The following is a 15,227-nucleotide window of genomic DNA, read 5'->3' on the forward strand; positions in this document are numbered from 1 at the left end:
TTTTGAAAATCTCTTTATCTCAACTTTCCTTCTCTCGATATGACATATTATAGAGATAGCTTGACGTTATCTATCTTATTTCAGTTTTAATTCGGTAGTATAGTTGAGAGCAGTATTACTATCAACACTTGAAATATTTTTTTTTTTTTTTTTTTTTTTTTTTTTTTGCTTTAAAAAAAAAATAAAGCACTTTTGGCGAATATGCTATACTATAATCTTGGAAGAAATAAATTAAAGAGCACAGAAAGGTTTACAACCAGTTTTATGAACTGTAGTACTCTATTCAACGTCATTAAGAAAGAAAGAAAGACTTATGATTGAAAACCATCCGAATATATATAACCTGATTATATCATGCATTATTCAATAATTCTATATTATTTATTAATTGACTTTACAATATAAAAGTAAAAAGCAAGAAGAGTAAAATGATAGTCATGAACAGCTTGAGAATAAAAGATCGATTTGAACTGATATTTCTATAATACTTCAATAACTCACTTTGTGCCCCTAATACGTTCATTTCAATGTCTTCCGTATTTTGGTCAATCCTATAGTGGTGTTATTAAACAATGCAACTAAACTAATCTAATCAACTCATTCATTCATAAAAAAAAAAACTACCTCTGAATTGTTTCTCGCTGTTCTGCTACCATTGTTGCTAATTGTTGAAATATATTTCCTAATTCAGCTATAGTACTTTCAATAGATTCTATTGCTTTTGATCTAGTTTCTATTCTTCTATCATTATGTTGTTCCATCAATTGTACTTGTTGTTGTACAGGTGATATGATAGGTATCCCCAACGACTGAGGTGAATCCTCATTATAGTGTTGGCTAATATTCGTACGTCTACGTGGCTGAGGAGAATGCGTTGGCTGTTCTACAAAATAGATGATACAAGATCATATATATTATATGTATACATCTTTACTGTTATAAATATTACCTACAAAACTACTTTGGCGATTTTCCTCTACAATCTATACATTATAAGCACGTATACAAAAACAAAAATAAGATTATATTCTTTACTTCAAGCTCTAATATGTTTTTAAAATTCAGCGATGTGTCAGCTAATTTAGACTGTAGGGACGTGATAACATTATTAGTGTGTTCTGATGCTTGCTTTGTATTAAAACATGGTTGACTGTTTCTAATTGATTGAAGAATTTTAATTTGCTGATTTAATTTTGTAATATCTTGTTTAATAGACTGACGCAATGTCTAAAAAAAAGGGATGGTAAGAAACAGATGATGATGATGGTGATGATGTGACAGCAAAAAAAAAGGCTTACATCGATTTCTTGCATTCCATTTTTTGATTTTGTTACTATTATAATGTTTATAGATTAAATTGTTATAAACATATCATTATTATTTGCTTACAATACGTTAATTGATGGAGCTTTTCTGAAGTGGTTGCAATATTTCGTCCTAATTGGGCTGCTAGTCTAGAGAATTCGGAGCCTGATGTGTTTCTTCTCTCAACAGGATGAGTTTTCACTTTAACATTGAGTTGTCTTTTCTTAATGCGCTCTGTTAAGGCAAAAAACTCTGTTGTTCGATTCTTTCCGTTCATTTTTAAAGAATGATGAAAACAAAAAAAAAAAAGGAGTGGGATAGAAGAATAATATATTTAAACAGAACAAAAATAAAAATAAAAAAGAGTCACTTCAGTTTAGTATTCATCATTGCACCTTTTTTTTTTTTTTTTTGTTTTTCCCTTGAGATTAGATCAAAATATAGAATGGACAGTTTACAAGATATTTTTCGAGGATCGTCAAAAGAACTAAATTATGTGCAATATGCTATTTATTTACCTCAAAAAGAAAATGAGCAAGCTATGCTAGAATATTTAACAGATATCAAAGATATGATCAATTCATACATTCAACCCATTGTTAAAGATTATTTATGGCAAAAGGATAAATTTCATTTATCTATTGTATATGATCAGAATCATGGTACTGATTATGATGATATTGTATTTCTTTATTTTAATTGTATCCTTTTTTTTATTTTTAGATCCTCCTTATCCTTTCTTATTTGGCGCAAGTAGATTTGGCGATTGTATTAACGACGAATGGCTTATTGTTTACCTCTTAAAATCAATTTCTCAACGGATTCCCGATTCAATTATATCATTGTTAGACAATGATGGCGATGTTTTGTTAATTGAAGCTGCATTAGCGTTACCACCCTGGCTTGATCCTTCCAATAGTCAAAATCGAGTTTATCTCTATGATGGAAATATTCATATTATTCCTTTACCAACCTCGCCTGCTGATATTGGACAACAGGCATTATCATCGGGTTCACTGTTGCGTGAAAGAGCTATTAAATACATTCGAGATCATTGCGAAAGGACATTAGCTCCATCGGCCATTCAACAGTCTATCGATGATCGTCTTCTTGGGTATCCCTCCTGTATTCAAGACGACGAGATACATTGCGCACGCTGTATCATGCCTAATTTAGCTGTATTTGTTTTATTAACTGAACCTCAGTTAATCACATTGGCGATTGAGGCCTTTTATTTGCGTGATCCTTTATCTATGAAAGCATGCGCATCTATGAAAATATTTAATCCCCTGAAGGGAACGACAGAGACTGTAATTAAATTCACAAAAACAACCTATGCACAAACTGTCCATCAAAAATTTTATGCACCGAAACCGTTTCGCTTACCATCTGTCAATGAGAGAAAGAAATTTAAATACGCTGAATTAGGCATGAAAGTAGCATGTGGTTTAGAAATGCTTTATTACAATCATGCAAACGATGTTAATCATACAGAAGAAGAATATACAGTTGATACTTATCCATTTGAAAAAGATAAAAAGTTTGCTGATTATAAAAGTCATTTGCACAAGTTGGGTTATTTTCGATCAGAGAAGCAAGGATCTCAACTCTACAATTTTTTAATTCAGCAATCAAAGGAACAATATCTTGCTCATAAAAGAGAGCAAGATGGATCTAAACGATATGTATCACTAAACGACTTGGACGTAGATGATGAAGATACATTTAGAGGCAGTCATCCTATTCTTTCAACAGGTGAAACTATTCGTCGACGCATAGATACCATTATTTCACAGTATTCGACGGAAGCCCTTGAGAGATTACTTACTGCTAACACACTGACAGAAGATAGTGATGAATGGATGAATGTTGATCCACAACAGTTGGAAGAATTGTTGATGAAAAGAATGGGTCATTTGCAAGAGAGTATGATGACCGATTTACAGAAGGACTTTACTATGAACGATACTAAAGATATTGATTTACAATCCATCATGTCAAGTCTCGAAAATTTTGTTGAACATAATAAAAGTGGGATTGAGGGAGTAGAGTTTCCAAGGTAACTTATAAGCTCTTAAGCTTCAAAAAAAAATATCCAATTAGTTAACTTGTTTTTTTTTCTTTTAAAGTCAAATGTTAGAGAATGAGGATGAAGACTTCTCTGATGAAGACAATGATAGTTATGATGAAGAAGGACCCATTCAATTTGATGTTCAAAGGTTTATGGATATATTAAAGGGTAAATCACAAGAAGATGATTTGACTAAAGTAATGGAAGAAATGGATCAAGAAATTTCTGGTCATGACAAGATAAGTGGATCATTTGAAAAGATACCAACAAGATTAAACCCTGAAGAAGAAGAAGAAGAAGAAGAAGACATAAACGCGCCTGTTGACGTACAGTTGAATCTGGTAAAGAATGTATTAGAAAGTTTCAAAAGTCAACAGGGATTACCAGGTCCTGTAGGCAATATGCTCAATCAATTTGGAATCGTACTTCCAGGTGATAATGAAGAGGACGATGATTAAGAAAATAGTGTAAATAGATTATACCACAGATCCAATTAAAATACGTATTAAAAGATTTATTTTATTTTATTATAAATATTTCTTCTTTACATCATCCTTTGCTGTCTTCTTTTCCATTCTTTTTCCTCTCTCTTTTTCTTTTTTTCAATAATAGCAAATAAATCATCATCATCATCAAAATCAGACTCGGAACTAGTCAGTTCTTGATTTTGTATCGTTATCTTTTTTGGCGTATTAGTAGTAGTGGACGATAAGAAGGTAAGCGTATGATTAGGAACATTAGAATATCTCATGAATTTTGTATGACTATAATCGTCTGATTCTATACGACGATGTTGAGTCCGAGGCAAACAGTTATTAACATATAAGGATTGAGTCGTTCGATGATATCTACTGCTATCTGAATCGTATGAAGATAATCGAATAGTTGGATCAATCACTGTAGTTTTACCTTGTTGAAGTTGAGCTACTAAATCCGGTGTTGAATTTGATCTATTTAAATAATTATCCTTATTGTTCATTGACGATTTATTTTGAATCAAGACACTACGACGATCAAGCATATTAGATGAAGTCATAGAGTCATTTGAATGCGAATGTCTTATACCACTACTTGATCTCTTTTCCTCCTCTTCCTCTTCATCGTCATCAGTTTCGTCAGAGAGCATAAGTTCACCCATATTTTGAATGATATCATCGTCATCATCATCGTCAATAGGTATATCAGCTCTAGGCCAAGTGCCTATTGTAATTGGCAATTCTAATGCATAAAGTGGTAATTTCTTTTTATTATTCGTATTATTGTCCGTAAATAGACTTGCTCTAATCTTATATTGTATGTTTAAACATTTAAATTGGGTTGTTGGAGGCGTTGTACGTATCAAAAGTTCACTTGTTATAGACTGAGAAAAGTTATAAGGACCAATAATATTTAAATCAAATTTATTCGATTTTAATATGTGTTCCTCATCTAAACTATTTCTATAAAAGCAAAAGTCTGTAAGATGAATCCATACAAACAGACATACAAACAGACATATATACATACATACATACATACACACATGAATATATATATATATATATATATATGTATGTATACACACACACACACACACACACACACACACACACACACACACTTCACTTACTTTGTGGTTTGTATTTTCACTTTACGAATTAAATCAATAACAAGAGAATTCTTTTTAACAAATTTTTGAAAGGTAGTAATCACAACATTGACAGGAATCGTTTCTCCTCTTGTATAGCCTGATCGAGGAATACTTAATTTAATATTGCATGGTCCATTACGTACTGTTCGTATTTCTTTTTGCTTTTCAACTGAATTAACAAAACTTTCCCTTGTAACATCTATATGTTCTAAAACAATCATTGGGTATTCAATCTTGGGACACAAACTTTCTGGCATCATGGGTCTATTGAGTATCGCAATTAATTTGTAACCAATTCGAGCCATTTTCAGTTTACCAAACTAATAGGAATAGTGTAGTAATATACAACTGTAAAGTAAATGGTTTGTTTTATGTATATATATTTATAAAGAAATTTACATCCATTGCACTTGGTAAGTTATCAGGTACTGTAAACTCAAATGGAAATGAATAAGGTTTTGCTTCTAACGTAGTTGATTTCCTACTATCGTTAATAGTAAGTGTTTTACAAGTCTCGAAAAGTGGAACGACTTCTTTATCCTTTGCTGTTATATGAATTGATCCCATAAACTTTATAATAATTGGATTGATTTTGATTGAACTTTTGGGTTTAACTGAAACATGGCCTAATCAAATGGTTAAAAGTTATTTTCAAGGAAAAAGAAAAGAATCAAGCTTTTCTTTTCTTTTACCTCGAATAGTTTCACCAGGAAAATAAAACTTTTCTTCTGAAAGATTGATGTCTAATATTTTATTTGATTTTAACCGAGTCCTCATTCTAATGTAATGAAAGATAAAAAAAAAAAAAAAAAAAAAAAAAAGTAAAGATAATAAAAAGAGTAATAATAATAATAATAATTTATTCTAATTTCTTATTTTATTTTATTTATTTTTTTTTTCGGTAAATCATACTAATATATATGCAAATGTTGTTTTTTAGAAGCGTTAGAAGACTTTGAAGAATGACTACACAACCTAGATGCAGTAGGATGCCAAGCAGAAGGATGAAGTAAGTTTGAGTTAGGATATGAAAAGGACATAGATGGCTGTTCTATAGCAGGATCAATAAAGATTACAGGCTGTTGACGTGCAGCAACTTCTAAATCAAGTCCCTCTGCCCAAAAGTCTTTATGATTTTGCCAATGTACAAGAAAACTATTCGGTGGTGGCAAAGAGGCTATCAGGGAAATAATAATGTATATGAATCCTATTGTAAAAGTAATGATGGATACAATGATATTGAAAGCAATCTCACACATGATAAGACAACCAAGACTAACACACATCATGTTACACACTTCATAAATATGTATACATTTTGTATATATAAATGTATATACATGTATTCTATAACTTACAATAACATGATAATTCCCTTTCCCCTATTCAGGCATAAGAATCCAAAGTATAACTGTGTCCATGCAGGTGATATAAACTCATGCAGTATTAAAAAAGAGGATATTATTCTATTAATGATACATGTATATGTATACACATATATATATATTTTAGTTTATAACTACTATGGAACATTATTATATGCTACATTTATAAATATATATATTTTACGTGCAATAAATGGTTTGTATAATGTCTGCTATTGTCCCTTTCTTTTGCGTCTTTGTGATGGATGCAGCAAAGACTAGAAGATAGACAATAATGTTCAGTATATTAAATGTTAAATAGATTATATTTTCAAATTTTGTTCGTGATATTTTAGTGAGGCTCTTCATAACCAAAGAGTAGGGAGGATAAAAAGAATGACGGACAGAAAGAAAGAAAAAAAAAAGAAAAAAGAAAAAGAAAAAAAGAGAGAGAAAAGCATAGATAGCCGAAATATGAATTATAATGACAAACAGTATAATATAAAACAATTCTTATCATATTTGAATTAAGTTATTTTGTATGTATTTAACCTTCTTCATTTCATATTACTCTTCCATCTATAATCTCCAATGAAGAATGGATAGCTATGCATCTATTATATTTATATCTTTAAATACATTGTAGGCTGCTAAGGAAAGAATTAGTCTTTTATCACATACATACACATATACATATTATATAAATTTTCTTTTGAACCATTATAATGAAAAAAAAAAAATGAGATATAACGCTTCTAACGTTAATCTGCAGCATTCTTTAAAAAAAAAGTCTAAATCGTCATATATTCTTTTACGATCTTTGCTCTTCTATATAACTTGAAACAACATAAATGAATGATACGTTATGTCAATAACTGAAAGATATATAAGTATACTAACAATATAGTCTCTTTTTATTGCTATAAATATAACTGCAAGTTATAATTGGTATAAATGATACTCGAAAAGCGCATAGCTATAGGTTCAACAAAAAAAAAAGAAGGAAAAAGATGGCTGTACACTTACGATGATGAACAAAGGGCTTTCTCCCCCCCCCATAGAATTTTATAATATGCTTGAAATAAAATGTCAGACCTCAAGACTCTGGAATCCTGGGACGTTGTTCATAATATGATTAAGACATGAATTAGAAATTTTGAAACTACCAAGATATAAATTAATTTTATTTGGAAATGCAATCCTTCTACTTTATAGATCTCGAGATCTTGGGATATCCCTAGGGGGGAGGGGAGGGTCTTGGTATCTCAGAATTGATGTACCCTCAGCAATAATAATAATAAGAAGAAGAAGAAAAGACACAATAAAGAATAAAGGAAAAAAAAAAGGAAGAACTATACACGGTTAAGTTAATAATCTAATAGATATACTTTATTATTAAATCCAAGAGTGTTTATTACGTGTTTAAATAATACTTTTTGTTAAATTATTATAGGAAGGATGAATTCAAAGGTCAGAGCCTAAAACACAATGAATACATGTATAACCTGTTTTTCATTTTTTTTGTTTATATAGCTTATTTCAGTAGTTAACATTCTTAAAAGTCATTCTATTCACATTCTTTGAATCCCATATTAAAAAATTCTGATGGAAAACAAGATTCAGTGTAAGAAAAAGACAATAATGCATAAAGGAAACTTACTCTGACTTTCAGAAACGTTTGTAAGATTATCAGGCATTCAGTAAATCTTGTTAAGAGATAACTTTAGATTGATTTTTTTTTCTTTTGGAGTGTTACTGTTACTGAGACACAGTTACATGTTATATGAAGAGATTCTTAATAGTATAAAATTATTTCTATATTTTCTTTACAGCAGAACTATCTATTGGATATACATATATAATAATAATAATAATAAGGAAGAGGAGGGATAATAATATGAAGGAGAATAGTACAAAAATTAATCTTTTTTTTTCTTAGATATGTTCAGCAACGTTATCCATAGAATCGAATGTCATCGAGCTTGATTGAACAGGATGCTCATTGGTCATCTTCTTATTGCTATTTTTGATAATTAAAGACGGGATACGATGTAATCTACTATTTGTGAAAGATTTTTGTCTATCGTTTTCATAGCTCATACGTGAAAAAGAGACAGGATGAACAAAGTCTTGAGGAGAAGAAGGTGGTGAAGGCAATATTGAATTTGATGTAAATTTTGTTTTCAATTGTTCATTCATTAATAATGCATTCAGAGCTGCTTTACTTTCCTCCCATTGATTTGATAAATTACTTATACTTTCATCTATCAGTTGAAATCTTTTATTCATTCTTTCCAAATTGAGGTTCAAAACTAGGATAATAGAAATAAGTCTTTTGCTTTTCTCTCTCTCTCCAAATATTTAGTAAGTAACATACCTCGACCTCTTGTATCTTGTTTAAATAAGAAAATATTTGCTTGTATGTCTTCAAGATATTTTTCAACTGTCGCTACTCGATGCATTATCGTAAGTGTACGTTCATCTGCCGGGGAGGAAGAAGGTTTAATGGAATCTGAATCTTTAGTTAAAGGTATATTCTTTGCTATAAATATATAAACGGAAAAAAGGGAGATTATTTAAAGTGAATATTATATTTTAATCGAAATAGAGATAGATAAATCACTTACGTAGAGTAGCTAACAGCTTCTTATTGAACTCCTGATATACTTGTACAAGATCCAGATTACTTTGAATTGCTCTTTTCCAATTCTGCTCATAATCGATATGAGTCTTATGATTATCCGTTGTCATTACGTCTAAGGCTAAAAGATATAAAAGATATTCTCGTCTTTTCCAACAAATGACAGAATAAAGTAAATCGAATTCTTCTTCGTTATCCTTGAATATTCTCTTATTTTTGCTGTCATCGCTTAACTCTGATAATAATGAAGATGGGATTTCCTCTTTTACATTGTACATTTCACAAAGACGAGACAAATTTTCATGATTAATAAGTGGTTCTAATCGATGTACAAACTCTACATGTTGCTTGAAATGACAAGATAAACAAGTAGCTAATTGTTGTTTTATCTCTCTTGATTGGCTTATTAAACCTTGTAGTAGGGTATCACTTTCTTGAGACAAGGATATAATTTCATTCATCGAATCAAGTGCTGAAGTATGAATTTTTCGAATCTGTACATGTCTCTATATGTATATAATTCATGATAAGCATAATATTAGTAAGAATAGGATAAATGACTTACATGATGTCTATAAAGAAAGTAACCAATAACACTGTAGATGGGTAGTAAGAAAGAATAAGATAAAAATAGGTTACTATCAAAAATTAAACTGAGAATGAAGACTGTAATGCTCATCATCATCAGCTGTTTATTTTTTATTTGTTCCTTTTTAAAGTTGAAAGGTGTTTGTCTACACTGTTGCTGTTGAAAGTTATTTTCGTTATTGAAAAGAGATGAAGTCACAATTAAATATTTAAATTCCTCTTCAAAGTTCGATTGCTCATTACTTGGTAAAGATAAAGATAATAATGACTATAAAAAAAAAAGGACTAATTAATTATTTTACTGGTTTCTTTTGCGTAACAAACCGAATCAAACCTTTATTAAATAACAAAAAGACCAAAAGACAGTAAAGAGTTGAACTAGTGTAGTTTTTATCTTTTTTTGCTGCTGATACTGCTGTTCTTCCCGTTGAAAGTAATAACAGCAAAATAAGCCTGTTGCAATAACAAGATACCCGACTAGTAAAAAACTATTCGAGTCAAAAAGAATTTCCATTTTATTAAATAATGTGTATTGAAGAAGAGAATAAAAATTTTTAAAAAAAAGGGAAAGAAAGAAAGAAAGAAAAGAAAAGAAAAGAAAGAAATAAAGAAAGAAAATAATAGCCCGTAATGTACCATTCACCTTCTAAATTTGTAAATTTTATATTAAATTTTGGGTTGACTGCAAAAAAAAAAAAAAAAAAAAAAAAAAAAAAAAAAAATTCTACCAAAACTTTGGATTCTAATTGGTAGACATGTTTATGCAAACATTCATTACTCCGCATAGTAGAATCATTTTTTCGCATGTATTACCTCAGAGAAGAAGGAAGTAGAGACTATAAAATCAAAGATAAATAGATATTACTCTTTAAATTAAAGTCCTGTTATACAGTAAACCTGAAATATAAATAATTTAATGAGCTATCAAAATTGATTTGAACGATAACATGAGAGATTTGCTGATAAGTAAATATGTAAAAAAAAAAATTCCTAAAAAGGCAAATATTTATCAGCAAATCTCTTGATATTTATGAACGCAAAAACTGATTTTGGATAATAAACTTTTAAAGACTAATGTATTTTAGTAAAAAATTAGCAATGATAAAATGCCTATGAAAACATATACATTAACATGTATGTTTTCTAAAAAAAAAAAAAAAATAAGTTGTGTATAAATTCGTATTATCGAGTAATATTCATTGCTGCTAAAAAAAAAAAAAAAAAAAAAAAAAAAAAAAAAAAAACTATAATAGTTTGGTAACTGAAAAAAGTTACCATCATTGATAATGACTTGCATATGATGCAATCTTTTTATTTTATTTTCTAATACTTAAAGACTATTGTTAAGTATTATTTTATCTTCTCAGCTTGTATCATTTGGACTTTTCGGGCAAAAAAAGCCTAAATACTTTTAATGTAATTAAGTTTAACTGAATAAGAGATATGTTTATATCCTTTAATAATTTTCTTTAACGTATCTCTATTGTTCAAATTTCTCTCTTTTTTATAACTTTATAAACTCTCATTATTTCACTAAAGCTCACAATGCTATTTCTTACATCATATCTTTGATTTGAGAGAGAGAGAGAGAGAAAAAAAAACCCATATTAACAGGTATAAATCTTGTTAACATATAATGACTAAACTTGACTACTGTTTTAGATGATAAAATTCAGAAGATCAAAATTTCAATATTCAAGCATATGCATGAACAAGATATATAACTATTTTATTTAGCATTAAGTTGTGCAAGCAGTGAATCCAGTTCTTGAGCTACTATATGATTTGTACACTTTGCTCGCACCTCTCTAAATATATGTAGAATCATAATTAGAATTTAACTCATTTATTATATTTCATATTTTTACCTTAATCCTTCTACATCTTTATTCAAAAAGGCTTGTTCTCCTGCTTCTTTAAAGGCACCAATCTTCATAAATAGCATAGGTCTTACAGGTGGATCACATTTAAATATATATTTCGAGGCTTCTTGATATTGTCTAGCCTTAATACATTCTTCAACAAATGGCTAATGATTTCATTCATATCAATATAAAACAAAACAAAATAAAATAAAATAAATGCCATATAAAACATTACAAACCTCATAGCCAATAGGGGATTTCTTACTTTTAGCAAGCTTTTCAAGATTTTCCCAGTCTCTTGCTTCAACTAATGCCCTTAATTTAACCCACCAAAATCTATACAAATATGTATAAATTATTTACAAAGAAAAAATAAATAAATAAATAAAAATAGAATAGAGTTTTTTTTTTATCTTCTTATACCTTTTGTCTGGTATTTTGAAATCTGTTCTGATTTTCGATGTTTTATTATGAAGACCAAGTGTAGTGCATTTATAAATCGTCTCACTAATAGAAAGGCCTGTGAAAGATTGCTGGGTTTCCTTTTCAAGAGCTGTTTGGAAGTGAAGTAATTTGATTGCTTCATCTACGGCCTAATATATATTATATCAAAGTACTGAATAACTATAACTATATATGTATATATACATATATGTGTGTATTTACCTTTGCTTCAAATACTCGGTCACGATGATCACTATAGGTTTTGCCTGCTATTTTAAGTTTCTTGATACGTTCAGCAATATCCTAATAAAATTCAATATTAATTTTAGATTCTTTTTAATTGCTGTCTAATATACCATTTCTGAAAACGCTTCCGACACTATAATATTAGCACTATCAATTCTTCGATCGTCTTGATAATAAAAATCTTTAAGAAGTTCAGTATCTTGTTCTTTACAATAAACTTCAAGAAGATTACAGGCCACAGGTTTATTATTAATCATTCTAAAGAATTCACCTAGAGGTAATTTACGTTTCAAATGGAATATAACAAGATATACTATAGTCATACAAAAAATAGATTAAACCTGGTACCCTTCCCTTTTTTTTTTCTATAAATAACAAAACCTGCATTTACCTAAATCAGTATCTCCACTTTCAATCGCTTTTATTAATGCCGTTTCATCTTCTTGCATTGATATCAATAGAGGCACTTGATCTGCAGCTCTTGGTTCATAATCCAACAACTTTGTTGCTAATCGAGTCTGTCCTGCGTTATGTGCCGTTTTCGCAATTTCTGCATAAGATAATCCAGATTTTTTTGCTAGTTTATCTACAATTGTCCTACAGAGTGTTTCTTCATCCTCTGCAGAGGATTTAATTTTTTCGCAAGCCCAGTGAATTAGAATTTTATCTGTGCGAAGTTGAAGGTATTCTGCAATACGTATAGCTAATAAATGATGATTACGATTCATTAAACGATTTATAAGAGCATTAGGACCAAGACGTTTATATCTACAATTAAAATAGGTGAGATTTAGCTAATAGTAAATGCAGTCTACTTTACTGTGTATAGGTAATTGGAATTCCAATATCATAATAACGTACTGCATTTAAAACACGTATGGATTGTGCCATATCAACAAAATTGTTGGCATTATAATTTTCTAAAAAGCATTTGCCAAACGAAGCTGCCTTTAATAAAGCCCGTTGATAAAAATGATTAAATTCAAAACCTGCTGCTTCAATACAACTATCAACTGCATCAATTAACTCTGTTTTAATGCTACGAATATTTTCATCTGCCTTTGGACTTTTACGCTGAATATATATATATATATATATTTAATACATAGATTAATGACATATATGCCAAATTATACACTTACTTCATAATGATCCAAGGCATCAAATAGCATAGCTGCTGGCTCAGTAGAGCCTATTTTAAAAATATTTTCCGTAGAAGCTTTAAAAATATATATATATAAATAAAATAAAGTGGATGAATATAGATTATTTCCTTTTTTTTTTCGTTTACAAACAAAATTTACCTGGAACTTTCTGCAATAACTCGCATTTATCGTTACTAATAATACGTACACCATCAATTTCAGAAGCAAGATAAATGGGATCCTCATAAGTGTATTTAATCCAGTCACCAAAAGGACCTACCATTAAAACAATTTTATCCCAATAAAGAACAACAGAATCTGTACCACACCAAACTAACTGTTGTGGAGGAATCTTTGATTTAGTTGCATATTCTGAAAGATTCTTTTGAAAATCAGTAGAAACTACCCAAAGTCGGCCATCCGACGTAAAGAGGGCTAAGAATTTGCCATTAGGTGATACGACTAGTTTTGTAAAAGGTCCTTGATTTAAATGTTGATCTATTACTTCTGAGCTATCGACGACTAGAATTGTACTCCCTGTTGCCATCAGTACTTCCACATGACGACTGAGGGTGAATTGAGGTGGGATCACTGTCCAGCTATGAAGTGGTTCTTCAAGCTTGATTTCTGCCATCAATTTTGGCTGTGGTTCTTCAAAATTGGTAACAGAAATTAATTGATATTTTCCTGTCATTGCCACAAGACCTCCTCCATATATTTGACAATCAATAATACCATCTGCCTTGGCGTCCTAAATACCGTTTTAACATTCATGATGTTGAATTTAGAATCATCTCACTTACATTGCCTAATGAGAATTGTGTATACTGACCATGTAATGGATATAATCGAACAAATCCATCATCCGTTACAGCTACAAGCTGCTCATGGTCTGTCCAACCTAAAGCTACAATACGTCCTTTATCCCACTAAATCTCAAAAAAGATGATTAATATCATTTTATTTATTTATGTATTGCATGTTTCATATCATTTACCTGAATTTGATCAATAAGTTTACCAGCACTTGTATACATGTAAATAGTAGGTTTAATAGGTTGTTGCTTTTGAAGTAATAAAACTTTCTTATCATCTCTTATCATAGCTAGAATATAGATTTATTAAAAAAAAACCCAAAACAAACAGCATATTTTATATGTCTTTCTTATTATTACCAATAGGTCCACCATTAGGAGCTCCTGAAATCATAAATTTTGAGAGATCAGTTTGATTCCATGATAATGAATAAATTTCTTGCTTTCTATTGATCCCCTCCAATTAAAGTCAGTATAGAATGAAATAGATGTAAATATTCTCCCACACACCCCGCATCCCCTCATTTACCTATAGAAACGATCCTAATTTCGAGAAATGAACCAAATTAATCAATACAATTTTCTTTATTTATTTTTTTTTCTTCTCCATTTATTTACGTGAAGTTCAGTCCAATCTGAAGTTGGATTAGGTGCCATTGTCTATTAAAATATATATGTATATACGTATATATATATTCTATAGTAAAAAGAAAAATAATAACACACACACAGAGAGAGAGAGAGAGAGTGTGTGTGTGTGTGTGTGCGTCTAAGATGTTCAGCAAAAGGATTAAAAAGTAAAATAGCAGTTCAAAGTCCGAGAAAAAAATACATTTTAATTCAAAGCATGACACAAATGCCTTTACATAAGAATATGAATCATCTTCTTTGACATTACCCATTAGTCTTGATAGAAACAAAATCTTATCTTTAATAGTACATCATATATGTGGCTTTATCAATTAAGGCCATTGTTTGACATTCAAATCAAATAATTATATATTTTAACGACTTGGATATATTTTCTTCTTCTAAAACCAAGGAGCTATTTCCAAATCATGAATATTCTAAATTCATATATTTAGTCCATTATTCTTCAAGTTAAACTTGGCTA

The 15,227-nt window shown here is 29.8% G+C and overlaps 7 protein-coding genes across 7 annotated transcripts; 1 reads left to right on the forward strand and 6 right to left on the reverse strand.

Annotated features, from left to right (window-relative positions):
* Positions 1–344: 344 nt before the first annotated feature.
* Positions 345–1,227, reverse strand: BX663DRAFT_523453 (uncharacterized protein). The gene is made up of 4 exons (XM_051529523.1): positions 1,036–1,227; positions 950–983; positions 625–883; positions 345–551 (listed from the first exon to the last, which is right to left on the reverse strand). Exons 3-4 carry the CDS (start codon positions 759–761, stop codon positions 395–397), a joined length of 294 nt encoding a protein of 97 aa, XP_051378769.1. The 5' UTR covers positions 762–883; positions 950–983; positions 1,036–1,227; the 3' UTR covers positions 345–394.
* Positions 1,036–1,631, reverse strand: BX663DRAFT_523457 (uncharacterized protein). The gene is made up of 2 exons (XM_051529524.1): positions 1,390–1,631; positions 1,036–1,333 (listed from the first exon to the last, which is right to left on the reverse strand). The coding sequence occupies exons 1-2, from the start codon at positions 1,580–1,582 to the stop codon at positions 1,188–1,190; spliced, it is 339 nt and encodes a 112-aa protein (XP_051378770.1). The 5' UTR covers positions 1,583–1,631; the 3' UTR covers positions 1,036–1,187.
* A 245-nt stretch (positions 1,632–1,876) lies between these two features.
* On the forward strand, positions 1,877–3,834 carry BX663DRAFT_489738 (SGT1 protein-domain-containing protein; the record flags this gene model as incomplete). Its single annotated transcript, XM_051524919.1, has 3 exons — positions 1,877–1,967; positions 2,029–3,364; positions 3,435–3,834. 3 exons carry the CDS (start codon positions 1,877–1,879, stop codon positions 3,832–3,834), a joined length of 1,827 nt encoding a protein of 608 aa, XP_051378771.1.
* Positions 3,835–3,920: 86 nt separating this feature from the next.
* On the reverse strand, positions 3,921–8,067 carry BX663DRAFT_489739 (COPI associated protein-domain-containing protein; the record flags this gene model as incomplete). Its single annotated transcript, XM_051524920.1, has 8 exons — positions 3,921–4,815; positions 4,986–5,326; positions 5,406–5,632; positions 5,699–5,784; positions 5,982–6,281; positions 6,365–6,472; positions 6,576–6,648; positions 8,031–8,067. 8 exons carry the CDS (start codon positions 8,065–8,067, stop codon positions 3,921–3,923), a joined length of 2,067 nt encoding a protein of 688 aa, XP_051378772.1.
* A 238-nt stretch (positions 8,068–8,305) lies between these two features.
* BX663DRAFT_555512 (uncharacterized protein) lies at positions 8,306–10,113 on the reverse strand (the record flags this gene model as incomplete). Its single annotated transcript, XM_051531633.1, has 5 exons — positions 8,306–8,682; positions 8,748–8,912; positions 8,998–9,517; positions 9,577–9,867; positions 9,934–10,113. The coding sequence occupies 5 exons, from the start codon at positions 10,111–10,113 to the stop codon at positions 8,306–8,308; spliced, it is 1,533 nt and encodes a 510-aa protein (XP_051378773.1).
* A 1,215-nt stretch (positions 10,114–11,328) lies between these two features.
* On the reverse strand, positions 11,329–13,993 carry BX663DRAFT_533153 (Vps16, C-terminal region-domain-containing protein; the record flags this gene model as incomplete). The annotated part of the gene is made up of 10 exons (XM_051530506.1): positions 11,329–11,407; positions 11,468–11,529; positions 11,704–11,800; positions 11,888–12,057; positions 12,131–12,211; positions 12,265–12,467; positions 12,546–12,922; positions 12,975–13,228; positions 13,297–13,373; positions 13,459–13,993. The coding sequence occupies 10 exons, from the start codon at positions 13,991–13,993 to the stop codon at positions 11,329–11,331; spliced, it is 1,935 nt and encodes a 644-aa protein (XP_051378774.1).
* A 161-nt stretch (positions 13,994–14,154) lies between these two features.
* BX663DRAFT_230571 (uncharacterized protein) lies at positions 14,155–14,919 on the reverse strand. The gene is made up of 4 exons (XM_051521811.1): positions 14,732–14,919; positions 14,643–14,656; positions 14,474–14,559; positions 14,155–14,403 (listed from the first exon to the last, which is right to left on the reverse strand). Exons 1-4 carry the CDS (start codon positions 14,768–14,770, stop codon positions 14,264–14,266), a joined length of 279 nt encoding a protein of 92 aa, XP_051378775.1. The 5' UTR covers positions 14,771–14,919; the 3' UTR covers positions 14,155–14,263.
* Between the last annotated feature and the right edge of the window lie 308 nt (positions 14,920–15,227).

Source organism: Cokeromyces recurvatus (assembly GCF_025118155.1).
Source record: "Cokeromyces recurvatus strain NRRL 2243 chromosome Unknown BX663scaffold_36, whole genome shotgun sequence".
In the NCBI taxonomy this organism is placed as follows: domain Eukaryota; kingdom Fungi; phylum Mucoromycota; class Mucoromycetes; order Mucorales; family Mucoraceae; genus Cokeromyces; species Cokeromyces recurvatus.